Source organism: Haliotis cracherodii, unplaced genomic scaffold (assembly GCF_022045235.1).
Source record: "Haliotis cracherodii isolate W230 unplaced genomic scaffold, xgHalCrac1.p SCAF_19, whole genome shotgun sequence".
NCBI classification, from domain to species: Eukaryota; Metazoa; Mollusca; class Gastropoda; order Lepetellida; family Haliotidae; genus Haliotis; species Haliotis cracherodii.
In genome coordinates, this window is record NW_027266274.1 from 17949621 (window position 1) to 17966212 (window position 16592).

The following is a 16592-nucleotide window of genomic DNA, read 5'->3' on the forward strand; positions in this document are numbered from 1 at the left end:
TAATGGTGAAGTTTGTGCGTAATGCTGGGACCTGTTCTAACCCAGACTATCACACGGTTGTATTGTGTGAAATATGATACCCATACACCTTTCATCAAGAGTCACCTTCATTGGAAATGCAAAGTAGTAGCCACAGAGACTCAATGTTGGAAACTCTAATAGCAAAAGACTCAACTACAGTTAAGTGTGAACAGAGGTATCAAGTTTTGAAAGTGTAGTTCATTTAGTTTTCCTCCTTTCACGACTTCAGGCCGGATGGATGGAAGGTATATGTTTCAATATCCCACTTCCTTGTGGGGGAGGAAAATATGAGCATTACAAAGGGGTGTAAATGTTTGTGTTTGTTGTTCAACGCCACACTCAGCAATATTCTTCCAGCTACGTGACATCAGCCTGTAAATAATCAAGTCTGGACCAGATAATTGCCTTTGGAGGTAAAAAATAACTCATAAAATTAAAAAATATTATTGTTTTATTTCAATCAGTAAAAATTGTATCAAAATATTATTGTATCATAACCTGACATTGTTACAGTGAAAACATCCAAAGTCAATGGAGACCCATCTCATCACAGGCGAAGGGGAAGGCAATCAGGAGGGAGGGCGGGGCACCTAAACTTGTGCCAGGATCAAGACTGGGGAGGGGGGGCTCACGGAGAAAGAGTACTTTGTTTTCAATATTCCCAATACGTGTATTGATAACAGTATTGAAGACAACTTTCACAGTATTTCTTTAAGAGAATTGATCATAATGGACAGACCTTGGAATGGATCACATACAGAAAGAGGGTCCATGAACCTGCATTATTGAGGTTCCTCACAGTCAGCCCTGACTATCTCCCCTTGTTCTACAGTTGAGTGGCACAGCAACAATTTAAGTCTGGACCCTGTTACCCGAATGTTTATTTCATCACAGCCACAGGTCAAACACATGCATCTTTGATAAAAATGAACACTGCAGTCTGCAACCTCAGCTACAAGTCCAAAGCCCAAGATTAGTCAAATTTCTTCAGGTTCAGTAAAATAAGACCATAGTAGTCCATGTACAAAGACTAAAACCTACTGAAAATTACGCCTAAATGCAAGTTAAGGCTAGAAGGCTTCCAAGTTTTTGGCACAGTGTGTTATTAGTCCCAGGACTCTGAGAGGGACATATTCATGCTTTTTGATGTATCGGCCATGTCATCTGTACAGTAAAAACTTAATCAATGAAGATAACAGAAATTATGCAAACATGGAATGATAAAACATAAAATATTAAAATGACAATAATCATATTTCCTCCACATATTTCGATGTTGACTTATCTGAATCCATTGTTCATCTTCTTGTCACGAGCTCCCTTTCTTCACGAGGCAAGGGAGATATCTGACTTCAAAAGTCCAGTTCCCACCCTTGCTGAATTAGGCTGGAATTTCGTGGCTCCATCGTAGCGCCACTAGTGGCTGTTTTGAATTATGTCCCTTATATGTCCCTCCTATTGACCAATCAGATTCCACTTATCATATTACTTCCATTTGCTTCAAACAAAATGGCGTCCCCAAGTCAAGACGATATGATCGATAATCAAGACTCATGTCATAAAACAGGTCTTACATCGTGGAGTGTATCAAATTACTTGACCAACTTGATTAAAAACATTAACAGACTTGGAAAATATCTGTCAATGCCAAGTTGACGGTACAAGTTTTGCAAATCCTGCAATCGACCTAAATTTACATGCAAGTTTAAGAACTGGATGTCGATTCTGTTACGCGATTTTGATTGTGCTATGCACAGACTCGTTAGCCCAGCCGTAACTCAGACATTCAGTTCAGCAAGGGTGAACACTTGACTTCTATGGTGAGTTACCTCCCTTGCCTCGGGAAGATGTCCTAAAGTACTCACGGAAATGAAAAAAACTGTTTTTCTCAATTTAAAAATCGACACAAAGTGTTACGTAGCTGTAAATACGAAATGACAAAACAACTCGAAAAGTACTAGTCTGGATTTGCTAGTTTGATCTCAGTGAACAATACAGAATGTACTTTACAGGAGGTAATTTGTCGGCACTTTCAACATTCAAAAATAAAACTAAGTCCAAATTGACATAGCAGAAACAGACTATAGGCATTATGCACCTGTTCTCACCTGTCGTCAAGGTGTCATAGGTCACCTTGATCTACTTACACCTGGTTATGCCCTGTTTCACAATAGTCTGTTTTATTCACATTTTTACACACTTTTATGTGTAAAAAGGCATAAAAACATTTGATACGCTGTATTTGTGCCACGGCCCAATTAGTACTAATTTAGTTGTTTGAATATTTACATATTTTGTATATTAACTGCAATAATTTAAGATCTGAGGTCGAAAAAACAGGTTTTTTTCATTTCCGTGAGTACTTAAGCACCATAGTGTACAAGTTACAAGAATCGACTTCTTTGAGAAACACAGAAAAACATGTGGTCCCGTGAAAAAAAGTAAACAAACTAGCTTCAGAACACACCCCTGGTGGGGAGCAGACCAAGGTTGGATATCAGTTCTTGAAAAAGTCAGCTAGGCCACCTCCACAATGTAGGAACTAGGCCGCACCCACCAATTTCGGATGGTAAAAATCTTCAAAACAAAAACATTGTCTGGCCTCACTGCCCAAATTACAAAAAGTCAGTGGGGTTATTTTTTCAAATGCTACATAAAAACATGAATGTCACTTTGGCACATAGACGTCACAATGGCATTAAATAGGTACATGTATTCATTACAAAATCAGCCAATGATCAAGGCACAATATTTGAACGCAAATCAACGTGAATGAATCTACCTTAATACTAACAAAGCTACTGAGAATAAACAAAATTTAAAACTCTGAGATAAAATGCTTATTACAGTCAAACACCATTGTGTCGAAGTTGAAGGGCCCTGCGTAAATACTTCCAGTTATCCGAGGTTCGACACAAATGACACAAATGACAATAATGATGAAAGAAGGAACAGGGAGGGTCCAAACATTTACTTCGAGACAACCCCATGTTTGACTCAACGTGTTTGACTGTATATGTAGTATTTTCATCCAGACAAAGCCAATGGGTAGAAATGGTATCTTTCGGGGTCATTTCGATAAATATGCAAATAGAAAGGGTCAGGTTGGTACTACTTTCAGTATTTACAAACAATGTCCTGCCCTTGTCTTTGTGTAATGGCAAACACGAAAGAATAAACCATCGGCCATCTTGACAAATTACTTGGATAATTAATGACAGTTCAAATCAGAAGTTATTTAGTAGACTGTTTTATCACTGGCCTTGTGAAGTAACATATTAATTCACACTTTCCAGAAAAAAACTTCAGGTACCGTTTGTGAGAGATGAGAATACTTTTTTCTGTGAAAGAATTTAAGAATGACATTACATGACAAAGAGGTTACCACGCTTGTGTATTTTGGTGTGAGTGAGTGTGTGAGTTGGGTTTAACGCAGTTTTTAACAGTATTCCAGTCATATCGCGGCGTGTCAGCTTAATGTGGGAGGAAAGACCAAAGTGATGCAGGTTTCAGACGTTTACCACTTCGGTGAAACCCACGAGCACAGGTATGGTGCTCACAAACCTCGGAACATAATCGGGGCAGCTGGGATTCCAACCCACAATAATAGGTTTCTGGTATGACCAAGGGACGCAACTCTGCACAGCAAATCGTGGCACCTTAAACAACTGGGCCAACCGTGCCCTCATGTGTATTTTGGGATGTTGAATATCCTGTATTAGGAAAAGGCTCACTTAATATTCCTAACACAAGATATTTGCTGTTCCAAAACACACAAGCATGATAACCTCTATGTATTCATTGTGTCAAAAGACACACATCTGAACGAATCTACCAACATGACAATCACAAAGACACAGAATTGCACTTTTCTGACATTATGTAACCACAACATTAAATAAGATTAAATGATGAATATAACAAAACACACACTGTCACGCCAGGCAGCATAACAACAAGTACCATCTTTTTGGTACAACACAACCGGGAATCGAACTCCCGACCTACAGACAAATGTACACAGTAACAAAAATAGCGATTACAACAAGGGTGTGATAAATATTGATTTTACCAAACATGTCATAAATTTCTTATTTCCCGAGCAAAACAAGTATCACAATAACATCAGCGTGACAAAGTTGCATGTAATATCTTCTCTATGCTCAGGGCATGTCAATGATCAGTGTGCACTTGATTTTCATTCTCAGCTCCCTTGGGAGTATACAAATATGTGAGTGATGCTGATTACGAATTGTGTTATTCTCTGAACACCCACACAATGAACTAAAAGCCATGAAGAAGCATTTGTATCCAAGTGATCTCAACACTGCCATTACGCAGTACAGAACATTAGAAAAGTGTTATCCACCCCTTGCATAACTTGCATTTGCTTCATACAAAATCGCGGTTTCCAGTCAAGACGATCTGATCGATAATCACGATCTATATTGTGATAAAACGGGTCTTACATTGTTTAGTGCAACAAATCTTGTGAGCACATTGATTAAAAACATGAAAAGATTTGGAAAATATCTGTTAACGCCGAGTTGGCGGTGCACATGCTTTGCAAATCCTGCAATCGGCCGAAATCTGCATGACAGTTTACGAAACCAAATTTTGATTTTGTTACATGATTTTGATTGGATGGACTATGCATAGACTCGTTAGTACGGCCAAAATATGACTCCATAATACCAGCCTAGGTTGGCCAGGGTGGAAACTGGACTTTTATAGTCAGTTAACTCCGTTGTCCCAAATATAACATTTGTTAAAAACATTTCTCAGCTCCCATTCAATATATCTTAGAATATGTCATTGCTAATGTATATGTGTAAGTATCAATGTTCAGGAAACATCAGACAACTCTAAGTGTCACAGCCATCCATAAATACCAATGAAAAACCTGGGGAAAAAGTGTTTTGAGAAAGAAATGCACAAAAACCCTATGTTCAGCATGTAACGAGAGTGTCTCAGCTCTTCCATATTCCTCCCTCCACATGAGGTCAAGCTAGCAGTTGAAGCATTTGTTGAGTGTGCTGTTGTGATGTCCTCCCCCTCCAGAGCCTCCAGGTTTTACTTCAACTGAAAGGAACAACAGCTAATGAGTTGGCCATAACATTGGTTTGTGTGAGTGAGTGAGTTTTGTTTTACACTGCTTTTAGTTATACTCCAGCAACAGCTGGACAGGAGACAACAGAAACAATTTCCTTGTGGGGAATCAAACCGGGGCTTTCAGGATGAAAAGTAAATGCTTAAAACATGAGGCTATACCTCCACCCAACAGTGCTTTGAACAATATTCAGTTACAGGACAGAGTGTCAGCTTGATTTATTTGTTTGTTGTTCTCAGCAATATTCCAGTCACATTACAGCGATCTGCAAATAATCAGGTCTGGACAAGACAATCCAGTGATTGATATCATGAACATCGATCCACACAATTGTGATACAGTGACATGACTCAACTAAGTCAGCCAACCTGACTACCCGATCCCGCCTCATACCACAAGCATGGTATCTCACGACAAGCATGGTTGGTAAAGACCTATTCTAGCCCGGATCTTCACAGGTCGTGAACTTGAGATGGGATGAAAGCCTGAAGTGAGACAGGTCTTGGACGTTCACCCACAGGCACCGTGTGCAGGAATCATATTAAGTAGCAGCTATTTGATCCCTCATATCCAAGGGACACAACTCTGCCCAGTGACAGGGTCACCTGTGCTGAACACAACAACAGTCACTGTATGAATGGTGTCGTACGCCACAGTTTGTTTGTTTGTTGTTTAACGCTGCACTCGGCAATATTCCAGCTTATATGACTACAGTCTGTAAATAATCAAGTCTTGACTAGACAATCCAGTGATTGATATCATGAGCATCAATTGCAATCATGAGCAATTGGGATCTAGTAAGCGAGGCTGACAACCCGATCCCGTTAGTCACCTCTTATGACAAGCATGGGATGTTCATGGGTTGTTCTATATCATGAATCTTTACGGGACTGTACGCCACAGTAACATGTAGAGTAGCCCTATTTGGTGCAAACCAGATCACGCTATCAGGATAAGCTATCACATAAATAGCGAGCCTGGTCACAACTTTGTAATTTTCTCCAGGTTTCTTCACACAAGTGTGCACGACTGATACCTTTTCAGTATGGCTGCATGAAATGATCCTCCACCTGTGCAACTGTCTGGCAGATAATTTTAAGACTATTTACACATTCAGATTTATCATAACTCGTCGTGGATTCTCAAGCAGTTGTTCGCATTATTTCAACTGAATCAAGGCGCGATTTGTCCCTTGTATTTCACAAATTTTCCATACTTATAATGTCTGAATGCAGGCAGGTAACATTTAAGATGGGCAGGCAACACTTATGGGCAGTTTGGCAAGGACTATAGGACGAGTGCCAATTTCTGACACTGCTAATAATGTCCATTAAGAGTCCGTTCCGTTGCAAAAATTCTGTTATCGAATCATGTGGCCCACAGATATAAGTGCTACTCACCAACAATGATGATGACGATGATGATGACAATGACAGCAGCGACGATGGCAATAATACAGTTCATCTTACAGTTCTGCCAACACATTTTCTTCTTGAGTCGTACCGATGTCTTCTTGAAGTTGATGGAGCCCGACTCCAAATCCTCTGACAATGCAAAACAGATACCATGGTTACTTCTTTCCTTTTTTTTCACAGACTTAATCACAGTCACAGATACAGATTCTTGGAATACATCTTTAATTTTGAAGCAGGTATCGTCCCATTGGTATATCTGACCTATATTTGCTGCACTCACCTGACCTCATGGTATATATGACCTATATATGCCTGTATTCACCTCTCATGGTATATCTGACCTATATCTGCCTCAAAGTAAGATTGACCAATCAGAGAGCAGAACTACTGACCCCACATGAGCCCGTATACCATCAGTAAAAATCCAAGATGGTTGATACTGACCTAATATGAGACCGTATACCGTCAGTAACAGCCATCTTGAATTTTCCAACACCAACCTCACATATTTCACATGGGAATTCTGGTATAGAAATTTGTTATTTGACACTGTTTTGTGTTTTACTATCATTAATTGTGATGAGCAAAGACATTATTTATTAAAGAAACCACATTTGTGACTTTATTTATACAAATTATAGAGAGAAAAAAGCTTAAAACCGTGGTCACTGAGTTACAAAAAGCAACATCATATAACATAGTATATAGGATGACGTCACAAACAAGAAACGTGACGCTAATGACGTCACATAGCAATGGAATAGACAGCAGCCCATTGTTAGGGGAAAGCGGCCTGCAAACAAGTAACACTGGCCCACATATTTCTGTTACCATGCAGGCATTTTGATGAAAATTCTATCCATTTTAGCTATAATACTTTAAACGTTCTCATTTAGTGCATTATATATTCCATTGTTAACGTTTATGTTTACATTAAAGCGTTGTATTGGAAACATATGTGCTGGTCCTGTCATTTATACCGGTTGTAAGTGTCAAGTTTTCATTTTGACATGACAGTATTCACCTGACCTCATGGTATATATGACCTATATCTGCCTGTATTCACCTGACCTCATGGTATATCTGACCTATATCTGCATGTATTAAAATGACCTCATGGGGTATATATGACCTGTATCTGCCAGTATTCATCTGAACTCAAGGTATATCTATAACCTATATCTGCATGTATTGACATGACTTCATGGTATATCTATAACCTATATCTGCATGTATTGACATGACTTCATGGTATATCTATAACCCCTATCTGCATGTATTGACATGACTTCATGGTATATCTATAAACCCTATCTGCATGTATTGACATGACTTCATGGTATATCTATAACCTATATCTGCATGTATTGACATAACTTCATGGTATATCTATAACCTATATCTGCATGTATTGACATGACTTCATGGTATATCTATAACCTATATCTGCATGTATTGACATGACTTCATGGTATATCTACAACCCCTATCTGCATGTATTGACATGACTTCATGGTATATCTATAACCTATATCTGCATGTATTGACATGACTTCATGGTATATCTATAACCCCTATCTGCATGTATTGACATGACTTCATGGTATATCTATAACCCCTATCTGCATGTATTGACATGACTTCATGGTATGTATTATCAATATCTGCCTGTATTCACATTATCACATGCGATACATCACCCATATCTGCTGCACTCACCTGACCTCTCCTGGAGGTCATCTATCTTGTCTCCGCGGACAATCACCTTCTCTACATTCTGTCGAAGGAGTGAGGTCACCTCGCTCACATCATTCTGCAAGTGATCCAGATGGTCTGTACGACCTCCAGGACCTCGCTCTGTCCTGCCAGACAAAATATTCAGAATTTATGGTGAGAATGATTTCCTCAAAATAAACAATACAGTATGTTTTTTAATTTCCTAAACAGAAAGTTATTTATACTAAACGACATAAATATTCACAAAGGTTCCATCGAGGGTTGGCACAGTAAGGTCTCCAAGATATTAGGTACACCTTATCCAAAAGTCTTCAAGATGATCACCTGCTTCAAGATGATCACCTGCTTCAAGATGATCACCTGCTTGAAGATGATCACCTGCTTGAAGATGATCACCTGCTTCAAGGTGGTCACCTGCTTCAAGATGGTCACCTGCTTCAAGATGATCACCTGCTTCAAGATGGTCACCTGCTTCAAGATGATCACCTGCTTCAAGATGATCACCTGCTTCAAGATGATCACCTGCTTGAAGATGATCACCTGCTTCAAGATGGTCACCTGCTGGAAGATGGTCACCTGCTTCAAGATGGTCATCTGCTTGAAGATGATCACCTGCTTGAAGATGGTCACCTGCTTGAAGATGATCACCTGCTTGAAGATGATCACCTGCTTCAAGATGATCACCTGCTTAAAGATGGTCACCTGCTTCAAGATGATCACCTGCTTGAAGATGATCACCTGCTTCAAGATGGTCACCTGCTTCAAGATAATCACCTGCTTCAAGATGATCACCTGCTTCAAGATGGTCACCTGCTTCAAGATGGTCACCTGCTTGAAGATGGTCACCTGCTTGAAGATGATCACCTGCTTCAAGGTGGTCCACCTGCTTCAAGATGGTCACCTGCTTCAAGAAGATCACCTGCTTCAAGATGATCACCTGCTTCAAGGTGGTACACCTGCTTCAAGATGATCACCTGCTTCAAGATGATCACCTGCGTCAAGGTGGTCCACCTGCTTGAAGATGGTCACCTGCTTCAAGAAGATCACCTGCTTCAAGGTGGTCACCTGCTTCAAGATGATCACCTGCTTCAAAATGGTCACCTGCTTCAAGATGATCACCTGCTTCAAGATGGTCACCTGCTTCAAGATAATCACCTGCTTCAAGATGATCACCTGCTTCAAGATGATCACCTGCTTCAAGATGGTCACCTGCTTCAAGATGGTCACCTGCTTGAAGATGGTCACCTGCTTGAAGATGATCACCTGCTTCAAGGTGGTCCACCTGCTTCAAGATGGTCACCTGCTTCAAGAAGATCACCTGCTTCAAGATGATCACCTGCTTCAAGGTGGTACACCTGCTTCAAGATGATCACCTGCTTCAAGATGATCACCTGCTTCAAGGTGGTACACCTGCTTCAAGATGATCACCTGCTTCAAGATGATCACCTGCGTCAAGGTGGTCCACCTGCTTGAAGATGGCCACCTGCTTCAAGAAGATCACCTGCTTCAAGGTGGTCACCTGCTTCAAGATGATCACCTGCTTCAAAATGGTCACCTGCTTCAAGATGATCACCTGCTTCAAGGTTGTCACCTGCTTCAAGATGATCACCTGCTTCAAGATGATCACCTGCTTCAAGATGCAATATGGGCCAAGACCCCAATGCAGTATTTGGACTCTGTGAGCAGACTTATGAAATTTGGTTGAATCCAGTAATCGGTTCCAAAGTGCTAAATGATGCATGCACTGTACCTTGATGCAGTAATTTATTATAAGCCTTATATTCTCAATAGGTGTTTGACAAATGGGATGTGATTGGGACTAATCAATTTTACCACTCGGGTAACAAGCATTGGATAGTGGGAGAACTCAACCGTGACATTTGTGATTTTAAAGTACAGTAGAACACGGATATAACAAACTACAAGGGACCAGAGAAATCAATTCGTTATATCCGTTGTTCGTTATACACATTTTTGCTCGGAAACGTCCGCTATCTTGGATAAGACAAAACACACATTTTCCAATGACAGACAATGACAGACATAATATTTTACAGACAATATTACATGTACAGGTAAGATTAACACAATGCAAATTTAACAAGGTTGATCCGTCACCGCTGGTTGTATTGATTCGCCGCCATTGTGTTGATTCGCCGCTGATTGCGTACAGCCAATTGTCAGTGGCACTTGACACTGAGTGAGATTTCTCAGTTCGCTATACACGTCACTAATTAGTGATAGATGGGCTTGTCGGTGATCAGATATCAGTTCGCTGTATCCGTTAGTTCGCTGTAGAGAGTTTGTTATATACGTAAATTTTATATGATATTATATAGGAGATCAATCTGGGATTTTTTAACAGTTCGTTGTATCGTTTCCTTGCTATATCCGTGTTGGTTATATCCGTGTTGGTTATATCCGTGTTGGTTATATCCGTGTTGGTTATATCCGTGTTGGTTATATCCGTGTTCTACTGTAGGTGACAAATAGGGCATGACCAGCACTGCAGCACCAAGAGGGTCAGACAATACGACCTTCTGGGTAACAGACAACCTCCACCCAGCTGGGCCTTATAGAACATGGAGGATCTCAACTGCTCATCATAAGTAGTGATATACATGTCGTGTGGCTACTCATGCAACCATGATCACAAGACTGTGAGAAAATTAATGACACTGCTGACTTTAGTCATATAGTTTTTGTTTGCAAGCTCCTTCCTAGCATGTTACCCTCCTGGTAACATCGCTGCCACCAGTGTGGACACGGCCATTACATAGTCAACTGCGAAAAGGTTTTGTATGTTTAATCAGATTGCTTTGAGAATGCAGACTAACGGAAAAGCATCCAATTTTCCCCTTACATTCTTACAATACCAATTACACGATAACTGAAATAAAATTGAAATTCACAACAACAAAATATTAGATGGGGGCCGAGTATTTGGCATCACAACAGTCATAACTTGTTCGTAAATATAATGGTTAGTTGGTTGATAGTGGCCAGTTGTCACAGTAGGGAGCTATGACTGGTGGCACAAACAGGCTATTGCTGTGAGGAGCTTGGTAGTTTTGGGGCCGTTTTGACGCTGTGCCATTTCAGTCTGATCCCTACTAAAGTACTCACAGAAATGAAAAAAAACTGTTTTTTCGACCTCAGATCTTAAATAAATGCAGTTAATATACAAAATATGTAAATATTCAAACAACTAAATTAGTACTAATTGGCCGTGGCACAAATACAGTGTTTGAAATGATTTTATGCGTTTTTACAAGTAAAAGTGTGTAAAAATGTGAATAAAACAGACTTTTGTGAAACAGGGCATAACCAGGTGTAAGTAGATCAAGGTGACCTATGACACCTTGACGACAGGTGAGAACAGGTGCATAATGCCTTTAGTCTCTTTCTGCTATGTCAATTTGGACTTAGTTTTATTTTTGAATGTTGAAAGTGCCGACAAATTACCTGCTGTAAAGTACATTTTGTATTGTTCACTGAGATCAAACTAGCAAATCCAGACTAGTACTTTTCGAGTTGTTTTGTTATTTCGTATTTACAGCTACGTAACACTTTGTGTCGATTTTTAAATTGAGAAAAAAAGTTTTTTTTCATTTCCTTGAGTACTTTAGTTGAGAATTGCTGGTTTGAACAGTATTACATTACAGACATTGAACTGTCACTGTGAGTGAGTGAGTGAGTGAGTGAGTGAGTGAGTGAGTGAGTGGGCGGGCGAGCGAGTGGGTGAGTGAGTGTCGTTTAACCCTCTGGATGCCGAGTTCTTTTCTGACGCACATTTTCCTAAGATCGGAAAAGTGAAGATTGTGCGAGAATTATGCTCACGCGTCACTGGATCTACCTCTGGCTATAAAATTAAGCAGAGGTGGAGAATGTTAAATTTCCTATTTGATGGTGTAAATTTAACTGCAATTATTAAACCATTTTTAAAAAAGAGACACTTCTAAGTGTTGTCCGAAAATTTATTGTGTTGAAAAGCGGTAAATTTCTCCGCTTTTTATCGTACACCGATAAAGGTAGTGTGCGACAATTTTTTTATTTAGAAGCTTTACGGAAACTGTGAGCGAACAAAATACTGCCTAATATCTGAACGACATAACTACATATCAAATGGAGTTAAATGCGTATACGACATACATTCAATGCCAAAAAAAGCATGCCGTAAATGACAAAAACTGATTTTTCTCTATGACTTCTAAAGGTGACAGAGAGATTACACACGTACAAAGAAAAGGGGGGCATAACTCCGCTATGCTTGGAACAAGTTTATTGTAACTCAGGTCACTTGGTGAGAATTAGCTGTGGGTTAGGACAATATATTTTGTGGTGTTTTGTTCACGAGGAACCAAACTATTCCAAGACAAATATTGATATTGAAACTATATACGTTTAGTTATAAAAAAAACCCATATGAAATGATGAAATCGTACTCCATAAAAAAAGAGGTAATAGAGAAATGGATGGCCCTATATAACATATAACTTAGTCCTTAGATTCCAACATTGTCCATTTTTGATGGAGCGCTAGCCTTATCATCAAACGGAATGAAATACCCCAAAAATATCACCATTCCTTTTGACGTCATGACTGGTGTTATGTCCTTCATAACGTCGGTGAAAGACGACACTAGTATTTTCATTAATATATCTCCCCTAATTTTCATTCATGGTCTTGATGTGTAAAACGGAACTTGATGCTTTTTCGACACAACATAAGATGACTGCATTCACCAAGTAAATCATGTCTTGAATATGCAAACAATTAGATAGTTTAGCGTGTATCTTAACTGGACAAGACATGCACCTGTTTGGCATCAATTTACGTAATGAAATACCCAAAAGAATATTTCAAAACAACCAAAATTATAGTCAATATTGGACATATATTTGTTCATAATTATGTTATTATTTCTCTTCATCTCGTCTCAGAATTACACAATAAAAGATGTGAAGAAAGCTCTATTGGTATAGAACTACCAGGATAATCGTATACGTTTGAACCAACGGGGTACCTGGCATGAGTTATATTTTTATATATTTTACAATTCCTGGAGAAATAAAGTAAACAGTTTAATATCCTGTGATCACAATATTGAAAAAAGAATGAACCCATTGATTACATAATGCAAAACGAGAGGAATAATTCGTAAATTGTTTGTGACTAACGCGCACCTGACGAATCATTAGATACCACTGTTCTGTGAATCAAACGATATAAAAAACAATTCCAAGACCAAGACAATTCTTTCAGATTAACCAAAAATATTATAGATTTACTGTTATTTATTGTTATAATTTTCATTGAAACCAACGGAAATAGTCAGAAATTCCGATAAATACTGTTGTCGTTGTGCGTGATTTTGCGTCAGTCATGGCGTCACATAGGATGGTAACTTTGACAATTTCTGCTGAAAATATCAAATCATTGCAATGAATCTATTTTAAATTCCCTAATTCTTCCTACGATTCTCTTCCCATGCATATCCTGAAAATGTTGAGCCAATATCTTAAAAGTAGACAAATGGATAGCTCAAAATAGTAGAAAATGCTACACTGTGTAAAATCTGTATTTTGCTTTGTTTACATTTCAAACAAGTGCATATTTTCAAGCACAGCGTTTGTTTTCACGCCTAACTTATTTTGCTTGATGTCATCCAGCCACTTTGTATTGGCATCTTCCCGAGGCAAGTGAGTTAACTGACTTTAAAAGTCCAGTTTCCACCCTTGCCGATCGTAGCGCCACCAACAGTTATAATGAGTTATGTCCCTTCTGAGCCTCTCCTATGGACAGATCCGATTCCATTACTTGCATTTGTTTCATACAAAATGGTGGCGCCCAGTCGAGACAATCTGATCGATAATCAAGATCTATATTGTGATAAAACGGGTCTTACATTGTGAAGTGCAACAAATCATGTGAGCAGCTTGATTTAAAACATGAAAAGGTTTGGAAAACATCTGTTGACAACGAGTTGGCGGTGTGCATTCTTTGCAAATCCTGCAATCGACCGAAATATGCACGACAGTTTACGAACCGGATTTCAATGCGCGATTTTGATTGGACTATGCATAGACTCGTTAGCCTAGCCAAAATGTAACTCCATAATACCAGCCTAGTTTGGCAAGGGTGGAAACTGGACTTTTAAAGTCAGTTAACTCTCTTGCCTCGGGAAGATGTGTATTGGTGACAAAGACCATTGGTCATTTGATTCTAAAATGTATGAGGAATTCAAGGATGTATGTATTGCAGCTAAGTTAGAAATATACGTGATGTTACAGGCGTCTCATAACTGGTGTACCTGAAACGTGATTTTGTAAACACTATCCAATATGGCGGAAAGTTCACTTTGGCATTCGTGTTTGCGTATTTTCCAAAACATTCTAAACGATTCTAGGGTTACCGGAGACGTTATGGAATAATCATTGGTGATTTCATAAAAGACAGATACCCATGATCACTAATATGCTATTTTTGAAATTCATTTCTCAGAGTAAACATCAGAAATTTAGATTTCAAAACATGCTGTAACTAACGCAGTGAGTGGTGATTTAGTAATGTGTAAAATATGCATCATTTACGATGTACCTAATTTTTAGAGGTCATTTTCAGTACTTTTGCTTGGCCTAAAATGCCAGTGGATGATATCACAGAACAGTGAATTCCCCACCTTATTCAAAACTGTGAAGTGTATTTGTGTCGGTGATGTATTTTGAATTTTATTCGACTTCAAAGTGAGGGTTGTCGAGGAGGGCCATATATGTCCCCGTGGCATCCAGGGGGTTAACATGGGTTAACACCGCACTCAACAATATTCCAGCTATATGAGGGTGAATGAGTGAGTGAGGTTTTACCCCATCATTATCATGGTTGGGGACACAGAAATGGGCTTCACACATTGTACCCATGTAGGGCTTTCAACCCAAGGTTTCAATGTGACAAGCTAACACACTAACCACCAGGCTATCCCAATGCCACTCTCTAGAAGTGACCATGCTGTCATGTTTGTGTGCGCAGCTCTCAAACAAGGGAAGAGAGTCAGACAGTTCTTAAAATATAACCCACTTTGAGTGAGTGAGTTTTGGTTTTACGCCGCTTTTAGCAATATTCCAGCAATATCACACCAGAAATGGGCTTCACACATAACCCACTTTGAAGCTGATGTCACCATACAAAACAAACAAATGAAAAAGCAAGTCCACCCTGGAGCTGAAACCTTGAGATAGTGTAGTGATTCTTTAAGTTTAGAATTTTTTTGCAAAAGAGGAACTCTATTGTTTTTCAGGAACATTTCTTATCATTGCTTAATTTACTGAATTAACAATTACATTGTTGCGTACTTTAGCCCAATTGGTATAACTTCCAAGCGGTGTGTACATTGTAGATATCGGTGCAATAAAATTGCATCACAATGCTTTCCAGACCATTGTGACATCATTGGTTACCATGACGTCACAATCAAATGACATCACTAATGGCTCTGCTACTGAAGCTGAAGACACTGCTTATTACTGTCTACAAACTGAAAAAGTTGGAAGAATGATGTTGGGTGATAAATAAAATTTCAGACTCGTGTCTTTTGATATCAAACATACCGTTGATATATATTTGATATCAAAAGACACAAGGGTGAGATTCTCTATACAATAACCATATTGGGCGAGATAATTGAAAGAAGTTGGAAAGGGGGATACGGGCGGAAGTCTTTCCCTTACAATTGCAAATTAAGTCTCGACACTGTCAGCAGTTGTCAGCTGAAACAGATAACAAATAACGGCCCACAAATAATCCTCCGCAAATCTACACGCATATATATTATATCATATCTAGGCTGTTCAGGATACAAACAAGATAAACCACACATATTTTATGAGACACTAATAGCGTCTAGCGTAGAATTCATTACTTACATGTTGTAATGGTTCGATCTAATGAGTATACAAAGTCCAGATAGCAATTCTTCTCACAAAGCAGACGCTGTCGACCCTCATCTGCCCACACCTACTATCAGTTCCTCCTCTCTGATCAGATGACGGATGTACACAAACACACGTGATACAAATATAGTATTTCCCTACGACTGTTTACAATCACAATTTCAAAACAGCGAACCTCTCGCAAACTATGTACACAGTTAACTAGATTGTGAATATTCTGCATCCTCTTTGAAACAAGCTTTAGTAATTAGTTTTAAAAACGTTACATGCTATTTATAATTTAGGTTGCTACTCGTAGGACAATAAATGCCCCCGCGAAGATCCGGGTAAGATTAGGTCCCCAGCAACCCTTGCTTGCCG

The 16592-nt window shown here is 39.1% G+C and overlaps 1 protein-coding gene across 1 annotated transcript; it reads right to left on the reverse strand.

The window, feature by feature from the left end:
- Positions 1 to 492: 492 nt before the first annotated feature.
- Positions 493 to 16325, reverse strand: LOC139466821 (vesicle-associated membrane protein 8-like). The gene is made up of 4 exons (XM_071248519.1): positions 16206 to 16325; positions 8266 to 8408; positions 6532 to 6675; positions 493 to 5103 (listed from the first exon to the last, which is right to left on the reverse strand). Coding segments are annotated over exons 1-4 (363 nt in total). The 5' UTR covers positions 16208 to 16325; the 3' UTR covers positions 493 to 5029.
- Between the last annotated feature and the right edge of the window lie 267 nt (positions 16326 to 16592).

Coding starts and splice junctions, on each gene's coding strand:
- LOC139466821 (XM_071248519.1), bottom strand. Junction 6,676..8,265: donor TGACCTCCAGGAGAGGTCAG/GTGAGTGCAGCA, acceptor TTGCATTGTCAG/AGGATTTGGAGTCGGGCTCC. Junction 5,104..6,531: donor CATCGTCATCATCATTGTTG/GTGAGTAGCACT, acceptor TGTTCCTTTCAG/TTGAAGTAAAACCTGGAGGC.